We start from the raw sequence: 26051 nt of genomic DNA, 5'->3' as shown, positions 1-26051 counted from the left end.
TCTGAGGGCGCATGAAGACATTGTATTAAATGGATTACTAGCCCCAGGAGATTGTAAATTATGAGGTTTGCATGTAGATAAAGAAGCTGTACCCTCTCTATTATAAGGATAACCGCGCCTTGCCTCCTGTAAGTGGGAGCGATAGAATACATCCACGGTATCCCTTGCCTGTCGTAAGAGGGGATTAAAAGGGGGAAACTCAGGGGCTCTTAACTAGGGAGCGTAGGTTGGCGGTCATGGGGTCCTTATCTGAGTCCTGATGTTGCTTTCACTTGTGACAGTCTTTTCACTTTCTTCTTTCCTAACCAACCTTCCTTGGTCAATTCTTGTTCTCTTAAGAGCCCGATGGTATTAGTTTCTTTGCGCCTAAAGGGTCTCAATGTCAAGTCCTTCGTGGCCCTCCCATTTCTTTTGCCGATACATTCGTCCTTCTAAGGATCGTTCCTCTTTTTACTGACATGGAGAATATTAGCCTTCACTAAGGTCTAGTGATAAACGCGAAAGAGACCAAACTAATGGAAATTAATCGGCAATCAATGAAGCTGTGAAAAGGAGATAAAAAGATGTATTGTCCTAGATCGTGTTTGAGTGCTTAAACTGAGTAAGATCTGGCAAAACCGGGTAATATCAAAAGCTACGAATATGCGCTTGGTGTAATCACTAGTGTTCTCAGTCTTTTTATTTCTGTGAGACCTGGACTGTGAATGCTAGAGACAAAAATCGAATTGACGCCTTTGAGATGAGGTGTTGGCAATGAATGCTACATGTACTCTGGGCGGAAAGAAGAACTGACGTTTCTATTATGGAGTAACTGAGCATAAAGAAACGTCTACCTTCCCAATTCCTTGGCCATATTTTTAGAAGAGAACTTGGAAAATACAATCCTACAAGGCAAAGTTGAAGACAGTAGACCACGAGGAGGAACAGCAAGTAGATGGTTAAGATCACTGGCCTACCTCTATCTGGATGAAGGCATCTCGTCAAGACTGCAGCACACAAATGAGAGCGTTATGGGGTATCGACGTTCGACAATGAGAAAAACGACTAATGATGATGAATATAATATGGTTGCCCATATGTCCTTCCTCTTAAAAAGTAATATCTGCCATCACTCCCAGTTTCGATTCGCGGTTTTTAAAACTGAACTGATGACTGGAATAATTTTCACTCAGCCTCGTGAGACCAACTGGGGAGTTGTTTGATGTGAGGGACAGCGAACGCAGTTATGAAAGTCCACCAATACAACTCAGGGTCTAACTGGCAACGGTTATCTCTCAGAAAAAAAATCTCTCTTTACTTAGGGGATGTTGAGGTATGTAGAATAAATCCACGCTATACCGACATAAGCAATTAGGAATTGTAAAATGTGTTGTACAAAAGCTGAACGTACCTGTTCTCAGGAATGACCAGAGCTCTGGCGATGGCCAGATGGGTTAGGTCCATCCACTGTGTCGCCGGGTAGACGTCAAGTCCATCTTCAGTGGGGATACATACGCAAGAATGTGTTTCCATTGAGTAGTGATACTGGCTGCCTATCTCCCAGGAACCCTTGATTACGTGCTTCGCATTTTTAGTCACTGCAAGATAAAACATACGCAAGATATACTTAAATGCCTCACATTGCTTACTTATTCTCTACAGCAGACTATTTTTTACTAAACTTTCTGTTCACATGTTTAATTTTTGGGGCGCTGGCCTTCTGACCCCAACTTAGCAGGTTCGATCCTGGCTCAGACCGATGGTATTTGAAGGTGTTCAAATACGTCAGCCACGTGTCGGTAGATTTACTGGCACGTAAAAAGAATTTTTGCGGGACAAAATTCTGGCAGCTCGGCGTCTCCTTAAACCGTCAAAGGTAGGTAGTGGGACGTAAAAACAATAACGTTATTATTATTTCTTCTTCCTCGTCCTCCAATACTCCTTCACTATGCCTCCTTTTCCTCTCCTCTGATCATTTTGAGCCTGTTTTCTTTACCTCGCGACCTTGGAATCCTTCCATTTTAACATTATCTTTCTAAAAATCTCTCTCTCTCTCTCTCTCTCTGTTCTTCTTTCATGTCTTTTTTTAAAATCTTTCTTGACTTCATGAATCCAGGTGGTTGTTGTTGACTTCTATTTCTAAATATATTTGAAGATCTGTTTGGTTAACCTGTTGTCATCTTTTCTGTATAAATGTCCAAAAAATTCCAATCGCCTCTTCTGATTTGTATCTTTTATGTTTTCTATGTTCCAGTATATTTCATTATTACTTGATTTTCAGAGTTCTGTGTTTCGTAGCGGGCCGAGTATTTTCCGTGTAATTTTTCTTTCCAGTACTGCTATTTTATTCAGCTTGTAATTAAATACAAGACATTCACTCGCGAATAGGCATTCCGATTTAACTACTGTGTTGTATTTCGAGGCTTTTAGATAAACACTTTTTGTTGTAGGTATTTCTAGTTATACCGTAGGCTCTTTCCATCTTGTGCATCCTTTCTTCTTCTTCGTCGTCTTCGTCTTCTTCTTCTCCTTCGTCGTCTTCGTCTTCGTCTTCGTCTTCTTCTTCTTCTTCGTCTTCTTCTTCTTCGTATTATTATTATTATTATTATTATTATTATTATTATTATTATTATTATTTCCTCCATACAGTAATAAAGGGGATGCAGATGTTAATGGTACAACATATCAGGTGGCCCGCCAGAGCCGTAGTTTCTACTCACAAGTGTCCCACGTGCACTAATGATGAACGGGATGTCAATAATTGATTTTCTCAGTGGTATTACTGCCTGCAGGAAGGCTACATCAGAAAATGAAGAGAGAACAATCGGGCGGTCGCTCGCTGCAAGTTCCTTAGCGCTACCCGTCTAATGCACCCCCTTTGGTTAGTAAGTCTCCTTTTCGAACGCATAGTAGTAGGCTGGTGTTTGGTACAGTAGCGCTACAGTTGTTGTCAACACATGAATAATGGCTGGTGTGTGGCTGAATGGTCAGAATCGCGGTCTTTGATTCAGAAGGTCCTGGGTAAGATTCGTGACCAGGTCGCGGATTTTAACCACGTCTGGTTGATTTCTCTGGCTCGGAGAGTGGATGTTTGTCGTATACATAATGGAATATTTCATGAAGTTTTCGGAGGAATATGATTGCAACTATGAAGCACGGACGATTTTTGCATTCCTACGACAAAGTGGTGAACAAATGACGGAAGAAAATGGCATTTGAAGTCGTGGAATTGTTCTCTAAACGTACGACCATTTACTTTTAAAAAGCTTCATAAATGGTAGTATAAAAGTAATTGCATTTTTCGAAAGAGGGTGAACTGAAAATGTTTAAAAATCAAAATTGAAAAATCGATATTTTGGATGTAAAAGTTCAAAATTTCAGATATGACTCCACCCTTAAGGGAACATTCAACTGAAATACCTATCCTCCGTATGTACGCTAAATAGCACTTTCAGTATGAATGTTCACCTTTTGAAAATGGAGGTTGCCTAATGAAATGAGTAAAAAGATGTTTAGTTCTTCCTGAACGAAATGCGTTTAATTTCTGGTCATGAAGTCAAGAAGTTAGAAACAAGACTTCAGTTTATAGACAGGCATATAATCCTGGGGTTCACTCGAATGTAAGAAAAAAAGAAAAGTGTATTCCTGGGAGCAAAGATTCTAAGTATGGAACTCAACATTCAACTACATTTCGTGCTGAGGTTACGAATGGTGAAATTCTTTAGTTTCCATTCCTCCGTGCACGGTCTGTAACTGAATTGGCTTTACTTTGAAACTTCCTTCTTTGATGAGGTGTTAGAATACATCCACACTTTATCTTACCTGTCGTAAGAGGGGACTAAGAGGTAGGTAACTTCACAAGCGCTCTTACTTTTGCCTGACTCCTCACTTTCATTTTCCTATTCGACCACTTGTTCTAAGTTTGCATGGCGTGTGGCGTCTTTCATTTCTACGTCACACTTAACCTTTCCCTTTCTGTTGCCTTTATCTTCAAACTTCGAAGGGTCTGACCCCTTCCTCTTGTTTCTTTCTTGATGTGTCAAAGGAAAGGATGATTCCCAAGTTGTACTTCCCATCAAAATAATAATCACGACCAGCTACTTCTAATAATAATATTATTGTTGACTTTACGTAACACTAACTACTTGCACGCTTTTCGGAGAACGCCGAGGTGCCAGAATTTAGGTCCCACAGGAGTTCTTTTACGTGCCAGTAAATCTATCTACACGAGGCTGACGTATTTTAGCACCCTCAAATACCACCGGACTGAGTCAGGATCGAACCTGTCAAGTTGAGGTCAGAAGGCCAGCGCCTCAACAGTCTCAACAAACTTCTGCAAGGGCCCGGGCTCTAACACAGTTGGACTTTATTTACGTCTAAGATTAATTTAACCAGAAAATGTTCTTACCCCTTGACCACTGAAGACTTAACTTTCTCCTCAAAATGCCGTCACGTGACAATGTTGAGGGGAGAAATACTGACCCGCATCACATGTATCACTTACAAGGAAACATTTCCAACCATAAGTCTCCGATCGGATTGAGATTTGATACAGCGACTTCAGTAGGAATGCTTTATTCAGCCGTATCAAAATTATATGCCCAGTCGTATATTTAGTACCTGTTTTGGGGTGTCAAAGTTTGCTCATTTAAGTGGACAGGAGTGAGCGTCGGGAAGCAGGTAGAGGTGGGGAAGTAATGTTTCTGCGAGAAAGAAAGAGCGAGGGCGTGACACATGAATTGGCCGGGGGCCCCGCCTCTACCTGCTACCCACCGCTCACTCCTGTCCACTTAAACGAGCAAACTTTGATACCCCAAAACAGGTACTAAATATACGACTGGGCATATAATTTTGATACGACTGAATAAAGCATTCCTACTGAAGTCGCTGTATCAAATCTCAATCAGATCGGAGACTTACAGATGGAAGGATTTCCTTGTTAGAATGAAAATTAATTAATGCAATTTGCTTTACGTCACGCCGACACAGATAGGTCTTGTAGAGACGATGGGACAGGAAAGGACTAGGAGTTAAAAGGATGCGGTCGTGGCCTTAAGATGCATCCCCAGAATTTATCTAGTATGAAAATGCGAAACCACGGAAAACCATCCTTCAGGGCTGCTGGCAGTGGGGTTCGAACGCATTATCTCCCGAATACTAGATACTGGCGCAGCTATCGGGCACTCGGTAGAGCGAAAATTCGTTGATATAATTCATGCAAGACAGAGCCTTTCTGGTCAGAGATCTAAGCTGAAATATTATCATGTAGCGGTTTGTCTATAGGTCATTCCACGTTAAGAAAACAGTACGGCTCTTATAACAACAAGGCTCTCATAGTGGACAGCTCTGCTCAGCAACATCACAGGAGAACGCCAGCACGTAGGCTATATAGGCGAAACTTAATATTTAATTTGAAGAAAAAGGGGGGGGGGATCGGGGGGCGAAGAAACTAGGCTGAAAACTATTTTTATATAATCTCGGGTACAGGGATTCGAGTGATCGGGGGTGGGGGAGAGCTTATTTAGATTTTATCAGAAACAAGGGTAAACTACGGCACATACAAGACCTTATTATACCGGGCGAGTTGGCCGTGCGCGTAGAGGCGCGCGGCTGTGAGCTTGCATCCGGGTGATAGTAGGTTCGAATCCCACTATCGGCAGCCCTGAAGATGGTTTTCCGTGGTTTCCCATTTTCACACCAGGCAAATGCTGGGGCTGTACCTTAATTAAGGCCACGGCCGCTTCCTTCCAACTCCTAGGCCTTTCCTATCCCATCGTCGCCATAAGACCTATCTGTGTCGGAGCGACGTAAAGCCCCTAGCAAAAAAAAAAAAAAAGACCTTATTATTGAAGTTTAGGACAAATTGGGGGTGAAATACATTTTTTATAGGCTCGATGGCATTTAATAAATTTGTCTAGGCAATTCTTACTACTGTGCCGTGGTATCGCCCCACGAAAAGAATAGTAAGAATTAAATGCACTTGTGGAAAAAGTGGTAAAAATAAAATGCGCCTAAGAAGCAGCTAAATTACAAAATCAAGCACACACAAGAATTATAGCGAATTTCTGTAGCTGTTCAAGTCGTGCCATGATGTATCGCTGCATACCACAGCACCAAATGCTTCCGAAAAAAACTCCTGTATAGTACGAGAATATTAGTGCACACACATTGATGGTGATAAGCTACCGGCGATTCACAGCGTAACGTAATGTTCCCGCCATTGTGCTTTCTCCCTGTGAATATATTTATGAAATAGAGAAATGCAATTATTTTAATAACTAACGGGCAAAATATTGCCTCATGCTTTTTCTTTCTGTCACAATATAATATAAATTACATTATAAGATTCCTTGATATCACGAGGAATTATGTATGGCTAAGAGGGGGTGTGTTCACTTCTTGTAGGTCTATAAGAGCAATACTCATTTCTTAACATGGAACGATCTATAGACGAAGCTAAAATATGTTGAATTTTGTAGCAAACAAATTGAATGCAACTGGTAGATTCAAAATGTCCAATCAAATTATGGCCTGTGCCACCGCGATGGGAGAGGAAGCGCTTTGCCTTTGAACTGGGCGGTAACTCACCTTTATCCTTGGGCTCTATCTTGCTCTGTTCCACCACACGAGTCGCGTCCCCAGTCTTGATCGCCTCGCGAGTAGTCAAGATGGGCTTCTTGACACCTTTGTACTTGAGCACTACAGCCTTTGCGGCATTGTTGGCTATCGTCTGCGTCTCGGCCAGCACCATCCCTACTGGCTGTCCGGCGTACAGGATCTTACCAGAGCAGAATAGCTGGGAAAAATACAAGTAACCTATTACATAATCCAGTAAAATTGATTCATAACATACACTCCATCCCTTCCGTCTGACTAACATGGGAAGTGTCACACGCATCATGGTAAAACCTACGTTGAACCTTTGTTGACATAACTGATGTGCCATGAGAAAATTGCGCGCAAATCTGATACATTTCATCCAGCTAGGTGCTGTATTTGCTAACATCAATGGTTCCACCACGTTTAAGATGCAATAGTGAACAATCATTGAACAATACAAACTTCCACGCTACGCCGAACACTTGCACTCAAATCATTCCATGGTTACATGCAGGAATATTAACAATGTGCTGTCCTATACACTGGCACCATCTGGAGGAGTTGCTGGATGTAGAAATCATTTCACCCCGAAATCCTACAGGTGATATGGAAAAGTCTGATACATCATGGTAAACGTCCACCTTTCAGCGGAGCAATAAATACCATCAAATGAAATGTTTTACTTACCTCTTCCTTGTTATCCATGTTGAAGAGCGGCGCTGCAAAGTTGTTCTCTCCGGGGATATTTTCTGCTCCCAGGAAGCTGACAACTCCAGGCATGCTCTGTTAATGGCAGATGGTAGTGCAGTATTAATTGAGGTACAGCCTAGACTTTATATTCTGGATGTTCATTAAACTATCAAAACTGTTGACAATAACATATGCTTTGATCAGAAAATCTCACTAGGGAAGAACGATAAGACTGGAGATAATCTTCGCAGAAGAGGACAGCAGGGAAGCATTTTGGGAAGCTTGCATTTATCTTGACCAGTAAGGATAAACTAAGTAACCGAAAGACCAAGATATATAACAAGTGTTCCCGGTTAGTAACACCGTACGACCTAGAAACGGTGATTCCAACGAGAACAGCAGCTCGAAAGCCTTTTACAGATTCTTGTAACAAAACAAAATCATGTAAATATCAATTTAGAAACCAATTTAGAATAAATACAGCTAGCTGTGTTATTTAGTCACAAATTACTAATAAATAAATGTAAAAACAGGAACTCATAAGTACAAAGATTATGATGATGAGAGAATTCTCCCCCATGGGTGCATAATGTGATCATCAGGGTGCTTTCCTCACCGGTGTAAACGACACGACACAACCTGCTGAAGATTTCCCCGTATTGTATAATCCACTGATTCCCGACGGTATTAAATCAGTGATTGTAGGTACAAAAATCTGCATGTTCAAAATAAACAGGTTGTAGGCAGGGTATCCGTAGCCCATCGAGTACGGTATTGTAATTGTAAATTTTTCGAGTTACACAGCAACAAAATAATAATAATCAATTTAGATCGCACAAAATAAATGAAACATATACACCAAGTTAACACACCGAAAACAACGTAGAGATATAAATAACAGTTTACCCAAGATGACAACTAAAAGAAGGGAAATGGGAAGCGGTTGAGAACCCAGCCAGGTCCGTGAGAAGGTAGTGCGTTGCCGGGAAAACGAAATTAACGGTGAACCCAATTGAACACTACATTTACTGAATTAAAAGAACTGGAAAATGGCGTTACAAAACAAGGCCAATGATGAAATACAAATAAAGTTAACATAGTAAATGAACAAATTTTAAGATATCAATAGTGTCAATAGTACAAGCTTCACCCTCACGCCAACGACTTTAAAACATGTAAAGAAAATTTGCACTGTCGGCAGCCCTGAAAATGGTTTTCCATGGTTTCCCATTTTCACACCAGGCAAATGCTGGGGCTGTACCTTAATTAAGGCCACGGCCGCTTCCTTCCCACTCCTAGCCCTTCCCTGTCCCATCGTCGCCATAAGACCTATCTGTGTCGGTGCGACGTAAAGCAACTAGCAAAAAAAAAAAAAAAAGAAAAGAAAATTTGAACAGTCATAATTTGAAGTCATGACAAGGCAGTCTCGTAAGGTAGTTGCGGACAATATCAACTTAAAATTTCATAAGAAAATGAGCTCTCAATTTAGCAAAGACTATCCCTCTACAACCAAAGAAGTAAAAATATACACGTTAACATAACACCACATGCAGGTTAAGATTTTAGCAAGGAAAGGAAAACACGTTAATTATTAAAAATCCGAACTCAGAGCCCGATCAAGTGGCCGTCTTTTCAAAAACACTTCTGAAAAGGAGCATATCTTAAAAGGAAATACGTTAAGATGAAACTGAACTACTGGGAGCAATCCTGGTAGAAATCAAATTTACATATTTAATATACAGTTTACAAAAATCAAGGAAAGGGGAATGCTTCCTAAACAAAGGGGTTATGACTAGCTGCCAGGGCTAAGTCATTTGAACTTAAAATTGGTGAATGGAAGGTACCCCGGGAAAACTCCCGCGTGGAAAGAAGATTAAAATAAGAATTTACATTAAAAGGTTAAAATCCAAAACATGAACCAAATAGTGCTCACCTCGGAGGGCCGGAGGTCCCATCAGAACGGAGGAGACGACTACTGCCTTCGCCGGTCAGAAATCAAAGAAGAAGTACACAAGCTTGGCCCTGGCCAAGTCGCCAGGAGCCCGGAAATGGGGCAATAAAGATATAAACAATTAGCGCACCCGCGGGTTTTACATTCACCAATTAGTAATCGCGTTATTTTAGCCAATCAGGGATCCGAAATTTTTGATGAGGAAAGATCTTTACAACTTCCAGAAACTTCCTTTCTGATGCAACAGGAAACCGCTGGAATCATCTTACCAGCTCAAATACGTGCGGCTACACCCCACCATGAAAGTTATTACATTAAATCCAGATGCTAATTACACAGTTATTTACATAATAAAATTTTTACACAATAACCAAATTAAGACACTAAAAGGTTCTTCTTATTTTTCCACACTCAATTTTTCAAGGCAAGATAAATGAACATATTTTACAAAATCAAATAGAATAAAATCAAAATGAAAACGATGGCTTGTCCTCCAGCAACGTAGTTCAACGTCTTCAAAATACCGTTTTCTTGTCACAATGACAGTAATATGATGTTACGATGTGAATATGTACTGTACAACAATTTATTTACTTTGAAAGGAAATTGATTTAAACTAAAATTTTGAAGTGTTTTTAGATTTCAGTGTCAGCTGTGCTATAGGTCCATTAATATGGCTGCCTTGTATTCATTCACGGGTGCATTTGTTTTCCGATAATTATTTACTTGCGGATTCTTGGTTACATAAATTGACAGTCCTGTAAAAAACTATTAATTACACCATTTTTTTTTAATTAGATAGTAGAAGTTTACAATATGAACGTTACCAGTGCTGGTGATGGGTCGATCTTCTCGATGTTTCCTTGGCCCACTTTGGTCACCACGAAAGCTGCAAACAACTCTCCAGGTATTGTCGGAACATCGTTGACGTACAAGGCCTCCCCTGAAACAAAAACAATCTTCAGGAAACCATAGGTACAGACAAGAAACATTACAACATTTTTTTTGACAGAAATACGTTTTATTGCTGGAGGTCATCTGAGAAATCGCGACGCGAAATTAGCGATATAAAATGTGTGATGCGATGTTTCCTTGCAAACTTGCAGGCTGTGATATGAAGTATTCATGGATGGCCATGGTAAAGACATATTTTATATATATATAGAAAGCTCTTATCAAAGAGGCCTCATCCCATCACACTATAGAGAACTGATTATTATTTCATTTGTGGTAGTTTCATACACCCTGGGTCAGTTTCACCTTTTCGGTGCTCTGTATCCTACACTTGTCGACTACAAATTCTGTACAGATGTCTCTTCAAAATGATTCTTTAGACGAAAATAAATTGGTCGTTAGCAGTTCGAGTTAATTTATTGAAAGTCATGTTTATGACCATTTGATTTTCTCAAAGGGAAATTTGACACAACTTTTTATTGTTCTTCTTCTTCTTCTGCTGCTGCTGCATCTTCTTCTTCTTCTTCTTCTTCTTCTTCTTCTTCTTCTTCTTCTTCTTGGCCTTTTACGCAATTATCTGTAGTCGGTATTAATGTGGGCTAAGCCAAGTTTTACGTAAGTGAGGATTTACGCCAATTCTGTGTGGAGAGTTGTATTAATTGCTGCGTGTTTCTGTGGTGGTTGGCAGCTTGATGTGTTGAATGCAAAGATAAATGTTAAATAAATTACAAATACCCAGTCCCCGAGCTAGAGGAATTAACCAAACGTGGCTAAAATCTTTAGCCAGGCCGGGAATAGAACTTAGGTAGCCTGTATATAGGGTCACTACTTTGAACTTTCAGCCGAGGAGCTGGACTTAATAGTTGAAACTCCTATGGGCCGCTAAAGTTCTTTTTTTTTTTTTTTTTTTTTTTTTGCTAATTGCTTAACGTCGCATCGACACAGAGGTCTTATAGCGACGTTGGGACAGGGAAGGGCTAGGAGTGGGAAGGAAGCGTCCGTGGCCTTAATTAGGGTAGAGGCCCAGCATTTGCCTGGTGTGAAAATGGGAAACTACGGAAAACCATTTACAGGGCTGCCGACAGTGGGGTTCGAACCTACTATCTCCCGAATACTGGATACTGACCGCACTTAAGCGACTGCAGCTATCGATCTCGGTTAAAGTTCTTTTTACTTGTTGAACTGTGTTGTTTTATGTACTTTATGTACGATTAGAATATATTGCAGTGTATTCTTAATTGATGCAACTGATGCGTATTTTCTCGAATGGAGTAATACACCGGCTTTTTTTTAATTTCGCATTCTGGAGACATGCTATTAACAAGTGAACCGTTTATAAATGTGTCTGGAGTCGACACAAATCCTCTCTGTTGGGTCGGTAGCTCAGAAACTGGCCTAATTTTCTTCTCCAGTGTCCTCTCTAGAACTCATCAAGTGATGGAGAAAATTGTTATCGGACTCGAGTTATTAGTAAATCAAGAAGGTACGATCCCTTATAAGAGATACAGGTACATTATACAAGTTAAGCATTACTTCTTTTTTTGCTAGGGGTTTTACGTCGTACCGACACAGATACTATAGATCTTATGGCGACGATGCGACTGGAAAGCGGTAGGACTGGGAAGGAAGCGGCCGTGGCCTTAATTAAGGTACAGCCACAGCATTTAGGCCTTTGCTGGCAGGACCTAGTGTTTACAGTGCACTACGTCTTCTGGTATAGGCTAGAACAATTTTGTTACTTTCATAGATCTGTCTCTGTCTTATCCTTGGCTTTGACAATATGAAAGTGACCGAGGTATGAGCGATGCTAGTAATGCCAATTACTTATGCAGCCAGTCCCTGCTGTGAATGTGTGAAAATGTTGCTCATAGGGTCGGTTCATGCATTTCAGTGGGCTTGGCAGACTGATATGTAATAGCAAATCTGGCCCTGTGAGGAAAGCAACGGGAAACTACCTCACTCCTCATTTCCCTAGTACGCCTCTTCAGTGATGCCTAGGCTATCTATGACAGCTGACGTCAGATGTGTTGAGGATACCACCAGCGGAAGCGATGACGGACTGAACATACATACACAGCATTTGCCTGGTGTGAAAATGGGAAACCACGGAAAAAGCATTACTTTAACAATTATACTAATCATTTTCGTGCAGTTGATTCCTTCTACAACAGAAGAGGCACACTATCGGGACCAGAAGCTGTTTCTAAATATCCAAAGGATTATTTGCTGTCAGTACTCCACGATACATTAGTCTGCCTTCTTCCTGCCGTATACCCCCTGCGGTTGGAGGCGTTAGAATACACCCACGGTATGTTCTAACAAGCGACTAAACGGGGTCACAGGGATTCTCAACTTGGGAACCTGGGTGGCAACCTCTTGAAACAATAGTCACTCCATACGCCACCCCTGAGGCTCATGCAACGTCTTAAGAACATCTGGAATGTATCTCTCGCTCGGAAGTAAGATGGCAAATTTCCTGTAACTTGCAGGGTCCTCTATTTTCATGTTTTCTCTCGAATATTTATCATTTTTGCATAATGGGCATCCAAGAATTGCTCATTTTGTTACAAAACTAGTAACAGAAAATTCTCCTCTGAGTTCAAGACATGATACATTACGAGGTGTGATTATTAATAAATGGTACTGCTCTTCTGCCTTCTGCAGTTATAGCGGTTGAGGAGATTTAGAGACCTGAAGGTACATGAACGCAGTGCAGGTGGTTTCATCTTACTGTCTTTGTTAGTCTGCTTTTGTGTTCAGTTTAAAGTGAACACTGCCTCTTCCAATTGCTGGAAATTATGCCTAGTTTAAAAATCGGGTGCGTATAAATTTGGAATTCTTCGTAAAAATAAAAGTTCACAGAGTGATTGAAATTCATGAAGGAGGTATGTGGGATTTTTCTCTGTCACTTACAAGTGTATTTCTGAGTGACACAAAAGATTTAGTGAGTTTCAGGAGGAAGTGGAATACGATGAGAATCCGGCTCGTCCAATCACATCTAAAACGGATTAAAACATTCAGAAAACTAGCGTGCTTGGAGATCGACTGCTGAATATCAGGATTATCTAGATATCGGTGAACATTAATAAAGAGAATAAGAGGAAAGTGTGTTCGGAACTGGTTCCTATATCAGAACAACACACCAGCTCATCAAGTCCTTTCAGCAAAGACATTTTTTTTTTTACTATTAAAAGCATTCCAGTTCTTAAAAGTCCCCATCCTCACCAAATCTGGACCCTTGTGACATTTTCTCTTCTCCAAAGTTAAAGGTATGTTTAAGGGAAATCATTTTCATTCCACAGAAAATTCAAACGCAGAAAGCGGCAAGGTACTACATGGGTCGACAGTTAGTGAAGTTCAGCATTGTGGTTATTTTTACAGTATCCATTTCGTAACACTGACACAGATATGCTGGGCTAAGAGTGGAAAGGAAGCGTCCATGGCCATAATTAAGGTACAGTCCCAGCATTTGTCTGGTGTGAAAATGGGAAATCACGGAAAAGTCATCTTCAAGGCTGCCGACAGTAGGGTTCAAACCCACAATCTCCCGAATGCAAGGTCACAGCTGCGCGACCTTAACCGCAGGTCCAACTCGCTCGGATCAACATTGTTATGTACAGTTCATCAGTATGCAGAGGTGTGAAGACATAAAATGGGATTACTTTGAAGTTGTAAGATTCTTGCAATAAATCATGTTTATGATATCAGCCTGTGTATTAACCTCATATTCTAGGCTCGCGGATGTCTGGGGGTGGAGATACAAGACTAATCTCATTATTTAGACAAGTAGTTGGCAGAGATGAATGGACACAAGTTTTAAAGTTAGAAATGTCTTACCTGCGCACTGTATAGTGGCCTCCAGTTTAGGAATAGGCTGGTTCACAGGCCACATAGACTTGTCCGTGTCGAACTCCTGTTTCCCTGAGGAGAGTGGACGAGTCTGGTGCATACTGACACCACCACTAATGAACCTCTTGTTGAGTTGCGGTGGGGCCAGGCTCAACACGAACTGTAAAACACAAAGTATTGCATTTTGTCATGACCTTCTCTAAAGGAGCTTGAGAATCCTGAAGGAAAACCCTGTAAGAATAATCCGTATGGGGTAAGCATTTCACATGAAATAATCCACTGTAGTGCCAGTTTTTATTTATTTTTTAATGAAATCTGCTTACATTTTCATACTTTATAAAAATATTGTTGAAACTGACAGAAAATGTTCTTATAAATCTCGCTAATATACAAAATATACAATATGATTCTTGTTTAAGACCATAATATAAACAATAAAAAAAGAAGGAATGTACACATCTGCCCCAAGAATAAAAAATCACCGGGCGAGTTGGCCGTGCGGTTAGAGGCGCGCAGCTGTGAGCTTGCATCCGGGGGTAGTTGGTTCGAACCCCACTGTCGGCAACCCTGAAGATGGTTTTCCGTGGTTTCCCATTTTCACACCAGGCAAATGTTGGGGCTGTACCTTAATTAAGGCCGCGGCCACTTCCTTCCACTCCTAGGCCTTTCCTATCGCCATCGTCGCCGTAAGATCTGTTACACACTCCGCGCTAAACGAAACTTGAATGGATTACTGAATGGCCACGCTTTTGTGTATACAAGGGAAAGTTAAGATGACCTTCCCCCAATCCCCTCAACAATTTTAACTTGTTTGCCTGTACCCGCGCTTATAAAAAGAGTGACCAGTTTGGTCATTAGCTCTTGACAGACAGACTCCTAGATAAGTCTTGAGTTCGGTGCAGGTCCTGTGATGTTACAGAAAAAGAGAAGCGTACTCTGTGAACGATGAATTGAACTTAATCGATCGCGTGAACAATGGAATGTTGCTAGTTGCTTTACGTCGCACCGATACAGATAGGTCTTATGGCGACGATGGGATAGGAAAGGCCTAGGAGCTGGAAGGAAGCGGCCGTGGCCTTAATTAAGGTACAGCCCCAGCATTTGTCTGGTGTGAAAATGGGAAACCACGGAAAACCATTTTCAGGGCTGCCGACAGTGGGGTTCGAACCTACTATCTCCCGAATACTGGATACTGGCCGCACTTAAGCGACTGCAGCAATCGAGCTCGGTACAATGGAATGTAGAATGTGTGTATTTTGGGTACAGTGTCTTCTATAGAATTGTATTCTCTTGTAGCCGCTACTTTTCCGCAGTGTCCTGTCACCCTATAGCAGGACCATCCAGCCATTGCGCTCCGAGAGCGCGCCCGCGCTCGGGGAGCACTGGGCAGTCAGACTAGCGCTCCTTCCCCTACCACCACTACAGTGTGGCAGCGAGGAGACCTGAGACAGACGGACCGCGCTGACCAGATACGTACGTACAGTCGTGCGTCCGACGGCTTTTGTGGGTTTGTTAACATAATATTGATAGGGCTGTTTTGCCATAAAAATATACCGCATCTACAAATCGAAAGGTACTCCGACGTATGGAATATGCAGGGAACGATCAAGTGCTAAGTTAAGAATACAGTAATGCAATTTATTCAAAACTGAAATTTGAACACATCTTCGAGGAAAATTCAACAACGTTTTACCGATATGAACAGATAGTACAGACATTGAGTGACTTTTGGTCAGTCGTTTTTACGAGCTTTTACTTTTGGAGCAAACAATCATCTCCAAATTGAGTAGGCCTACAACATTTCTGGACACAGCTATTCCTAAACAATTGCGCAAGTTTCTATCGCTTATCGTTGCACGATGTTTACTTTTGTTAAGCTTAAGAACCGAAAAGAAACGCTTACAAATGTACGTTGAGCCGAACATTGACAGAACTTTACATGCATGTTTATACAAAAGGGGATATTCTTCTTGCGGAAAACCGCTGTAAAATTCTTCTAAACTTCGTGACTTTAGAAAGCGGTTTTTAAGACGAACATTGCACTGCAGTTCAAGCAACTCTAATTGAAATAGCTGTGGAGCACTGTCTGCACTAAGAGAAAATGGTCGAACAAATACATCTAACACCGCTTGGAGTTCTGTAATCTGAAAATCTCTTTTCAAACTCTTCTTGTAATTGGAGAATTACCTGCAAATACTCATCAAAGTCGACACCTTATTTCACTGTTTCAAGCAATGGAAAATGTCCTGGTTTCCTTGCACGCAGCTGGTTTTCGCACAAAATTAATTTTCTTTTGAACGCTTGAATTTTTTCCACCAAATCGGAGATAATATGCTTTTCGCCCTGAAGCGAAGTGTTCAAAGTATTCAGATGGGCAGTAAAGTCACTTAAAGGGGCCAAGTCCGCCACCCACTTAGTATCACGCAAAAGAAACTCGGGCCACCCTTTCATGTCATAAAAGGTATCTATTGCATTCCGCAAGCAAAAAACTCGATGAAGCACTTCGCCTTGCTCAGCCATCTTATTTCTGTATGGTACGGGATATCCGGATACTCCGCTTCGATGTCATCCAAGAACTCTGTTTTTTTTTTCTTTTCCTACTTGCTTTACGTCGCACCGACACAGATAGGTCATATGGCGACGATGGGACAAGAAAGGCCCAGGAATGGGAAGGAAGCGGCCGTGGCCTTAATTAAGGTATTAATTAAGGTACAACCCCAGCATTTACCTGGTGTGAAAATGGGGAAACCACGAAAAACCATCTTCAGGGCTGCCGACAGTGTGGTTCGAACCCACTATCTCGCGAGTGCGAGCTCACAGCTGCGCGCCCTAACCGCACGGCCAACTCGCCCGGTACTCTTTGAATTGACGGTGCGTGAGTCCATGGGAGTAAAGAAAATTTACCATTCGCACCACTGTTCCCATTACGTCTTTAAGCTTGACGACTTTTGCACAGATTGCCTCCTGGTGTATAAAGCACTGGATTGCCGCCATTAGGGTACTACCGCTCTCAGCCATGTTTAATTTTACATAGCTGAGGAACCCCGTGCGTAGACCACGTAAAGCAGGACCTCCATCCGTCGTTACACTAGTCAACCGCTCCCATTTTAATCCCATTGACTCAAAAACACCCTCCACTGCTTGGAAAATATCGAAACCGGTAGTGGTGTCTTTGAGAGCTACCAAGTCTAGGAAATCCTCGGTGACCCGAAGATCGTCATCCACCCCTCAAATGAAAATAACGAGCTGAGCTTTGTCCGCAATGTCAGTTGATTCGTCGAGGGCGATGGAAAAGGATACAAAATTTGCTGCCTTCTCCATTAATTGTTGTTCCATATCAACGGCCATATCGTCTATTCTGCGAGCCACAGTTTGAGGAGAAAGAGAGATTTTATCAAATTTCTCAACTAGCTCCATAGGACAAATACATGCCCCCGCATCCATTAGGCACTCGTTGATTACATTCCCTTCTGTGAAGGGTTTCCCAGCTTTGGCAGTTCGCGGCGAACAGTTGTAGCTTGTTCGTAAAATGGGTCCACCAACTCACTCTCCTCAATCACCTGTCAGACAAAAATACGGCAAGTCACAATTTTAGTATTCTTCAGATAATTCAATCATTTCTTCATTCCCGTTTGTAAACAAGCATTTAAAAATTAAAACAATAATATTTACAGAACAGTACTGCTTGAAATTTTATTTCGATTCTTCCAACTTCGATTGGCGACTGACGTCTGTCAAATCACCGTAATCATCCCTATGGTTGGCACTGTATTGCCGTTCCGAATTGTGCTTTTTTTAACACATTAAATCTCGGTGGCACACTAAAAATTTGGCATGCCCTTTATAAGCTGTACAGAAAAATGAAATTTCCCATTCTGCTTTAAAGGCTGCTGCTTCACCACTCCTTTTTTTGGTATGATGTTCAGTCATGACAACTGCGAAACTGATTTAGTTATTTAGTTACACGCTGTCAACAAAGCGCATTGGACTAGACTACAGTGACACTATATGTATAGTCACTGTAGACTAGACTACGACTGATGGATCGACTGCTCTCTTCGCGGGGCGGGCAGACCGCTCGCTCAGCCAGCCAAGCTTCTCCCACCACTACCTTCCCCAAAGCGCTCGGAGCACTGGCTTGGAGCGCGGCCAGAGCGCTAGCGCTCGGGGAGCGCTGTTTGGATGGCCCTGCCCTATAGTTACGTTTCCACTTACCACGGTTAATATATAACGTTGGGTAAAGCTTGTTCCCCGACAACCGCGTTAAATCGAGCCTCTGCTGTATCAACACTAGCTTCTAACCATATGTTTGTACGTTGTTCAATAACTAGTCAGCAATGGGCAGTACAGATAGATATTATTATTATTATTATTATTATTATTATTATTATTATTATTATTATTATTATTATTATTATTATTATTGTTGTTACCGTATTTTGGTGGTAGGTAGAGGTGTAAGAAGGTGCGGGCGTGAATGGGTCTCAAACTACGGAATCAAAGTTAATGTAAAATTTAACAAGGTTATATTTTCTTTTTCAAGATTAAGTAATAACAAAGAACAGGTACTTAGTAGCCGAAACACAATTTGAAAAGTACAATTACAGGGGTTACAGAGTTTGGGCTTCGAGCCCTGAGTTGACAATTCTTGAGCAACTAGCCCAACTTTCCGATATACAAATTTTAACAAAGGGGCAGAAGACCCCAATCAAACCCTGGAGCACTTGCTCCAAATTACACAGTAAAGCCTCCTCGAGGCACACAACACTCCGTTTCCAAAAGAGCCACTCGCTCTTTAATTTAAGCCTCTCCCAGGCCACACCAAACTCCACCTTCAAGTTGTCCTCAACGGACATAAACACAGGGGTAAAATACCCAATCTACTGAGGTCTATTAAATGAAAAGCGGTTTAATTAAATGACCTCTAAAACAATTTGAGAGGAGGCGAACTTGCACTCCTAATACACTTTGATTTTAAGACCTACTTTGGCTCTTAGGCCACTGATGCAAGGGCTAATCCCATACTACAGAGGTGACTTAGAAAAGAACAATTTGTTTTACGTTATCGAAGAATAGGTTGAGAAAAATAAGTTCACCTCAAAACAATATGAGTGGGAGCTCGAGAGGGTTAGCACTCTCTATCCCAGTATGTAGCTTTACAAGAGAATAGAGGAAAAGAGTAGTTACATTTTAGGAAAAGGTTACATGGTAGAACGCTTCGCACCCGCCCCGAAAGTTAAACTGCTGAGCAAGAAAAGAATGAATTTATTAATCGGCCATTACCTTATTGTTGACCGCTGCCGAAGAAAGAGGCGCTTCCCGCCTCCTGCTATGTACTTAATACACTGAAAGATCGAACAGAAGAGGCCCGGAGACCCAAAAATCAGCAGTTTATATCCTCTCGTGGAAGGTTCTAGGCGTTAGGGGAAAGAAAACACCCTCCCTCAACGTTTTTATTGGATAGGACCCCGCAACAGATTCAAGTTGGGGGAATATACCCCTGATTGGTCAGAAATTAATTAAAGAAATTCGAGATTGGTTACATTCATAACAAGGGGAAGAAAGGGGTAAATATTGCAAACTTAAACAATGACAGAAAGAAATTTAACAAAGAACAAACTCTTGAAATTAAATTTTCTCCAAAAAATAGTTCTTTGACTCCTCACTAGGTTGCACTATTGTTGATCTTCAGTAGTGTCCTCTAGAAGAGAAAGTTCACACTTCTTACTTCAAGTGAAACAAAACCACATCAAAAATGACACAGTTCAAAAACTCAAAATTTTCCACGTGGTGACATCTTCTGAGAAAGTAGAGAATTAATAGCGTAGATAAAGTTCCGACTTCCTCCAGCAGAGGAGTTTCAACTGGCGCACATTTTAAATTAGCGGAGTGGAGGTGTACCGCCCGGTACAGACCTCCCCCCCCAAAAGTTCCTCCAGGGATGACACATGAAGTCAGTTTGAAACAAGTTCCAAGTTATGATGTGATTATGAAGATAGATTGCAGAAGCATTTATGATATTTTCTTAATTAGGTTTGTTCTAGTTTCAAAATTTGTTGTTGCAGATGAAGAATAGTTTTTAAGTTTGTAGAAGTAGAATTCTGAGGATAAACTTTTAATACTTAAAAGTGATGAAAAATTTTGCAATGTCCACCAAATATTGCTGTTGAATTCCCAAGTGTAGTCATTGCTTATCGTAACTGTCCATGTAGTTGATGTTGATGAAGTTGGATGGCCAGACCGGCCGTTGCAGCTTGCGTCCAAAGGAGGCCGCTCGGACCCCTCAAGTACCCTGAGATACCGCTCGCCCGCACTATGAGGGGAGCAGAGGTGTTGAAACACGCCGCGCCCGCGGAGAACATATACAGGCTGCGGGCAAGTAGCAGGTCGTGCGCCGCACATCAGCCTTGGCCGGGAGGAGAGCTCCGGCTCGCCGTGCACATGTCGTCCTCGCTGGGGCCGAGGGGGCCCGTCCTCGAACCCAGCCGCGGCACAGCGCCGCGCGGCTGCGGGGGCACTGAAACATTAAAGCTAGGCGGCAGAATTGTGTTGGACCATCATGTTTCTTTGGAGGGCACAGGCATGTAGAGAGATTGAGGGGCCAGCGGCGTGCAGATATCCATGGCATTTCATCTAAGCCAGCCACTGTGTGTAGTGGAGCAGGAGACGGGAGCGTGGTAATGGCCGTGACAAGGACAGGATGGCAGTTTAACAATCGGGGGAGGTTTACAAGAAATGCTTACATATAAAATAAAATAGAAGGAGCAGAATGCCTTAAGAGTGGAACTCAAAAAAAAAATATAACCCTCATATTCCTTTCAAATTATATGAAGCAAGTTGACACAAAATTTACACTGGTTTCACCTGTGACAGGTGAACCCTAAATATCCTCTCGGTGGCTGGATTGCTTACTAACAACGTAACTGGCGTAAGAAAATCGAGAATGATACAAGGCCCATGAAATCTGGGGGCAAGCTTGCCCGCGGGAACAAAATTCTTGACCATCACCTGGTCACCTACCTTCAAAGGGGAGGGTCTCCGTCCACGATCATACTTTTCCCTAACCTTTTCATGAGATACCATAAGATTGGCTTTAGCCTTCTTCCAAAGATCTTTAATATTATCCGGATCTATTGTCTCGGGTAGAATGTCACTCAGAGACCAGAGGTTAGAGAGCGGCGTGTTGGGAACAAACTTGAACATCAAGGAAGCTGGAGTGAACTTATGAGATTCATGAACCGCCGAATTCAAAGCAAAAGCTAACCAATGCAGGGACGTGTCCCACCTGGAAGGATCTTCATGATGATAGGCGATAAGTGCGGACCTGAGATTACGATTAACCCGTTCAGCCAGAGATGGTTGAGGGTAATAAGCAGAAGTGGTTACATGAGAGATGGACAAGTCAAAACAGAATTTACGAAAAAGATTTGATGTGAACGCCTTAGCATTATCAGATACAATATATTGGCACGGACCAAAAGAAGCAAAAATAGAATTTAGACAGGTAATGGTGGACTGAGCGGTAGCCAGCTTAGTCGGAAATAACCAAGAAAATCTGGTAAAACCATCTACACATACAAGGATGAATTTGTTGGCATTTCCCTTCGACTGGGGGAAGGGTCCTACATAATCAATATACAGGCGTTCCATGGGGCGCGACGCTTGATGAGAAGACAAAAGGCCTACTTTAGTGGACATGGTGGGTTTACTGAGCAAACACGATTTACAAGCTTTTACAAGTTCCCGAATTTCACCGTCCATACCTTTCCAGATGAACCTTTCACGAATCTTTTCACGGGTTTTAAAGATTCCAAAATGCCCCCCCAATGGGGTCTCATGATAGTATTTGAAGATCATAGGCACCAGAACAGCTGGAACGACAACTTTCATCATCTTGTCATGCCTCGAAGGGCAACATAAAACACCATTCCTCAGAACATAAGGGACAACATGTTCCCCAGAAGAAAGGGTTTCCATTATCGGAGCCAGCGTCGGATCTTCACGTTGGTATTTCTCGATATCCCTAAAAAGCATGGGAGCATCTGTTAGGATGGCATTAACCTCAGATAGCATGGACTCGGGAGGTGATGAACTGTCGACCTGTTCATGGTTATCAACGTCGTCTGAAAACATACGGCTGAGTCCATCAGCAACAACATTTTCAGTACCTCTGATATGCCTGACATCGAATTGGAAGGCAGAAATACGGATGGCCCAACGGGCTATACGACCAGTACGACGCGGCCTACCTAAGACCCAGCTTAAGGCTTGATTATCGGTCTCCAGGTCGAATTTAACATGTTCCAGATAGAGACGGAACTTCTCTAAGGCGAATAAGACTGCCAAACCTTCGAGCTCATAGATGGAATATTGGCTTCTTGAGCCGACAAAGTCCTAGATGCATAGGCGATGGGTCGCCTCCCTAGTTCAGTCTCTTGAAGAAGGACTGCAGCTACTGCTGACGACGATGCGTCGGTTTGGACGATGAATTTCTTCGAGAAATCAGGCATAGCAAGTACAGGGGCATTACAAAGTGCTAATTTAAGGTCTTCAAAAGCGGCTTGTTGAGAGGGTCCCCACTCGAATTTGATGCCTTTCCTACGAAGAAGGTTTAAGGGCGCCGCTCTATTAGCGAAGTTAGGAATAAACTTCCTGAAGAAATTCACCATACCAATGAACCTGGCGATACCTTTAATGTCCTTGGGAGGTTTAAAATCACGAATGGCCTGTGTTCTAGAATGATCGACTGCTACACCATCAGGTGACACAATATGCCCTAGGAAAGACATAGAGGGCTTAGCAAAGGCAACCTTGGACAACTTAACCGTTAACCCAGCCTTACGAAGGCGATCGAGAACTTCTCGCAGATGATCTAGATGTTCTTCAAAAGTCTCTGAAAATACGACGACATCATCCAAGTAGTGATATAAGTACTCAAATTTGATGTCGGAGAAGACCCTATCTAGTAGCCTAGTGAGTACAGCTGCTCCGGTGGGGAGCCCGAAAGGCACGCGGTTGTATTCGTATAAATTCCAGTCCGTAGCAAACGCTGTAAGATGTTTAGACTCTTCGGCAAGGGGAATTTGATTATAGGCCTGATTCAAGTCCAAGATGGTGAAGAACTTGGCCTTACGAAACCATGAAAAACAAGAATGAAGGTCAGGAAGGGGCACAGATTGCAACACCACCTTCCGATTGAGAGCCCTGTAATCAATGACAGGCCTGAAGCCTCCTTGGGGTTTCGGGACTAGAAAAATAGGCGATGAATACGCCGACTTAGAGGGCCTAATAATACCATCCTTCAACATCTGATCGATAATTTCTTTCAGAGCCTTCATTTTAGGAGGAGATAGCCTATAAGGTGGAAAACGGACAGGAATCGAATCCGTGACCTCAATTTTGTATTCAATAAGGTCAGTAACACCAAGAGTATCAGAGAACACCTCGGGAAACGACTGACACAGTTTGCGAATACTATCAGCCTGCTCCTCAGGTAGATGTCTAAGGTCTAACAACATCTCATCCTGGGTAGGCGAAATAGAAGAACATGACACAGAATTACACTTTAATAGTGGGATTTTACAATTAGAAGCAAATTTGAATGTGCACGACCTAGACTGGAGATCGAGCACAAGACCAGTGTGAGAAATAAAGTCCGCTCCCAATATAATGGGGCAAGACAATTGCTTGGCCACAAACAATTTAACTTTCCATGTAAACTTAAAAACACGAATTTTGACCAGTAAGGAACCTAGAATTTCTAATGGAGATGAATTAGCCGAAACGTATTGAACAGGAGAAGAGACATAGTCAGGAAGTTTACAAACCGTTTTCAATTTAGAATACCATTCAGCCGAAATAATCGAACCAACACTTCCTGAATCTAAGAGAGCTGTTATAGGCTCGTTATTTAACTCAATCTTAAGAAAAGGAACAGGCGCGGGGGTATCCGCCGCAATCCTAAGACATTCTTTAGGGCATTCAAAAGATGAATTTGAAGGCTGATCGTCCTCTGAATTTACAACCTGTTTACTAGGGGCTGAGCCTCGGGAAGATGGATTAGTCGACTCAGCCGAAGCCACTAGTCACTTTTTATTATTGGCATAGTTGGAATTTGCACCGGAAGTTGAGCAGGAGGGGGTGCTATTTGAGTTTGGGCAATTCTTGGCGATATGTGAGAAGGCCCCACATTTAAAACAGCCTTGTGCTGAACCAGCTCCATTATTTGCCCTACTACTTTTGACCAATGGACATTTATTGCGAAGATGGTCAGGCGACCCGCAAGCATAACATTTACGGGGTGTGACTGGTCGGCGAGGTGGAGGCCGAGTATTACTAAACGACGGAGGGGGTTCTTTTGCCACACGCAAGGAATCGGCGTACCTAACTCCTTCCGCTGAGACGGCCAATGCTTCAAGTTCAGAGAAACTTTGCGGGCACGCCGCGAAACACAAATATGACCTATAGGGAGGTGAAATTCCCTCGACAATAGCCTGTACAATCTGATCTTCAGGAAAATGAAGGGCAAACACCCTAGTGTAAAACTTAATGTCCTGTATGAAATCAGCCAAGTTTTCATCCAAGCGCTGTACACGATAATAGTACTTCTGAATAAGGGAGGACCTGGCCCTAGCCGGGATGAAATTAGCTAGCAAATGGGCATGGAAATCCTCAATAGATGATTGCTCGGCAATGGCTCTTACGATTTTATCTGAGAGAATACCAATAGCATACGGATAAATAATTTGCAAAATTTGACATGGAGAAAGAGAAAACACAAGTGCATGATCCTGAAATTCAACCAGAAACCTTAAAAATTAAATTACATCACTGGTGGTATTAACAGAAAACTTAGAAATGCCTCTGAGCAACATTGCCAATGGATGAGGCAAGCTGCTAAACCCAGGTGACATAGTAGGTAAAGGTTTCAATGGCAAGGAAGTTAACTCAGAACGGATGTTACTCAACGATGCACGGCGTTCAGACTCGTTGTCCAATGGGGCAGAGATAGTTTGAGCAGCGATGGTTTTCCTATTAACTTCTCCCTTGGGAGGTTCTTCCTCGCTACCTACATTCACCGTGACGGGTTGATCAGTTTTGGGAGGAACCTCCCCCGTTAACAATTGAGTGACCTTGTTAGATAATTCGGAAATATTTTCCAGGAGCGTACTAGCTTCCTTCCTCTGAACGTCATTCAGTTTTAGAGACAACAGATCGTTAACCCTATTCGAAAAATGATATAGCCTGCCTTGCACGCGCTTAATTTGATTAGGAGACGGATCATTTTCATCAAAAAAACTAACTACAGAAGCTAGCCCAGTAATATTCTCGACGATCGTGGAAAGAGAGTCATCAATTTCTTTCTCTCCCAAATTGGGGATGGAAATGGGCAAATCAAGGGACTCTCTAAGCTTGTTAGTGTCTACTGCAACCGTGCCTCCAGATTGCACATTTCTGATAGTTAATTCATAGATCAACTCCTCTTTGCGCAAATAATTAAGATGGAGAACATCGCGAGGGCCTGGCATGATAACAGAACAATTTTGAACAAGTCAAAAAAAATTCCAGCAGCTGAAAAAATAGTTAGAGTTCGGATCAAACAATGTCTAGCCGTCAAAAGGGGCTAAATTGAGACCCATTCAACCACGCTCTGCTACCACTTGTTACCGTATTTTGGTGGTAGGTAGAGGTGTAAGAAGGTGCGGGCGTGAATGGGTCTCAAACTACGGAATCAAAGTTAATGTAAAATTTAACAAGGTTATATTTTCTTTTTCAAGATTAAGTAATAACAAAGAACAGGTACTTAGTAGCCGAAACACAATTTGAAAAGTACAATTACAGGGGTTACAGAGTTTGGGCTTCGAGCCCTGAGTTGACAATTCTTGAGCAACTAGCCCAACTTTCCGATATACAAATTTTAACAAAGGGGCAGAAGACCCCAATCAAACCCTGGAGCACTTGCTCCAAATTACACAGTAAAGCCTCCTCGAGGCACACAACACTCCGTTTCCAAAAGAGCCACTCGCTC

The 26051-nt window shown here is 42.1% G+C and overlaps 1 protein-coding gene across 1 annotated transcript in view; it reads right to left on the bottom strand.

Annotated features, from left to right (window-relative positions):
* LOC136883051 (xanthine dehydrogenase/oxidase) overlaps nucleotides 1-26051 on the bottom strand; it is a 149813-nt gene that overhangs the window by 39552 nt on the left and 84210 nt on the right. The window contains exons 12-16 of the mRNA XM_067155193.2: nucleotides 14012-14183; nucleotides 10048-10163; nucleotides 7267-7362; nucleotides 6568-6775; nucleotides 1391-1577 (exon numbers count right to left, since the gene is read on the bottom strand). Coding sequence (XP_067011294.2) covers nucleotides 1391-1577; nucleotides 6568-6775; nucleotides 7267-7362; nucleotides 10048-10163; nucleotides 14012-14183 — 779 coding nt within the window. The remainder of the gene's footprint in view (nucleotides 1-1390; nucleotides 1578-6567; nucleotides 6776-7266; nucleotides 7363-10047; nucleotides 10164-14011; nucleotides 14184-26051) is intronic.

This window comes from Anabrus simplex, chromosome 11 (assembly GCF_040414725.1).
Source record: "Anabrus simplex isolate iqAnaSimp1 chromosome 11, ASM4041472v1, whole genome shotgun sequence".
NCBI classification, from domain to species: domain Eukaryota; kingdom Metazoa; phylum Arthropoda; class Insecta; order Orthoptera; family Tettigoniidae; genus Anabrus; species Anabrus simplex.
Note: the sequence above shows the minus strand (reverse complement) of the source record. Positions and strands in the feature narration are given on the sequence as shown.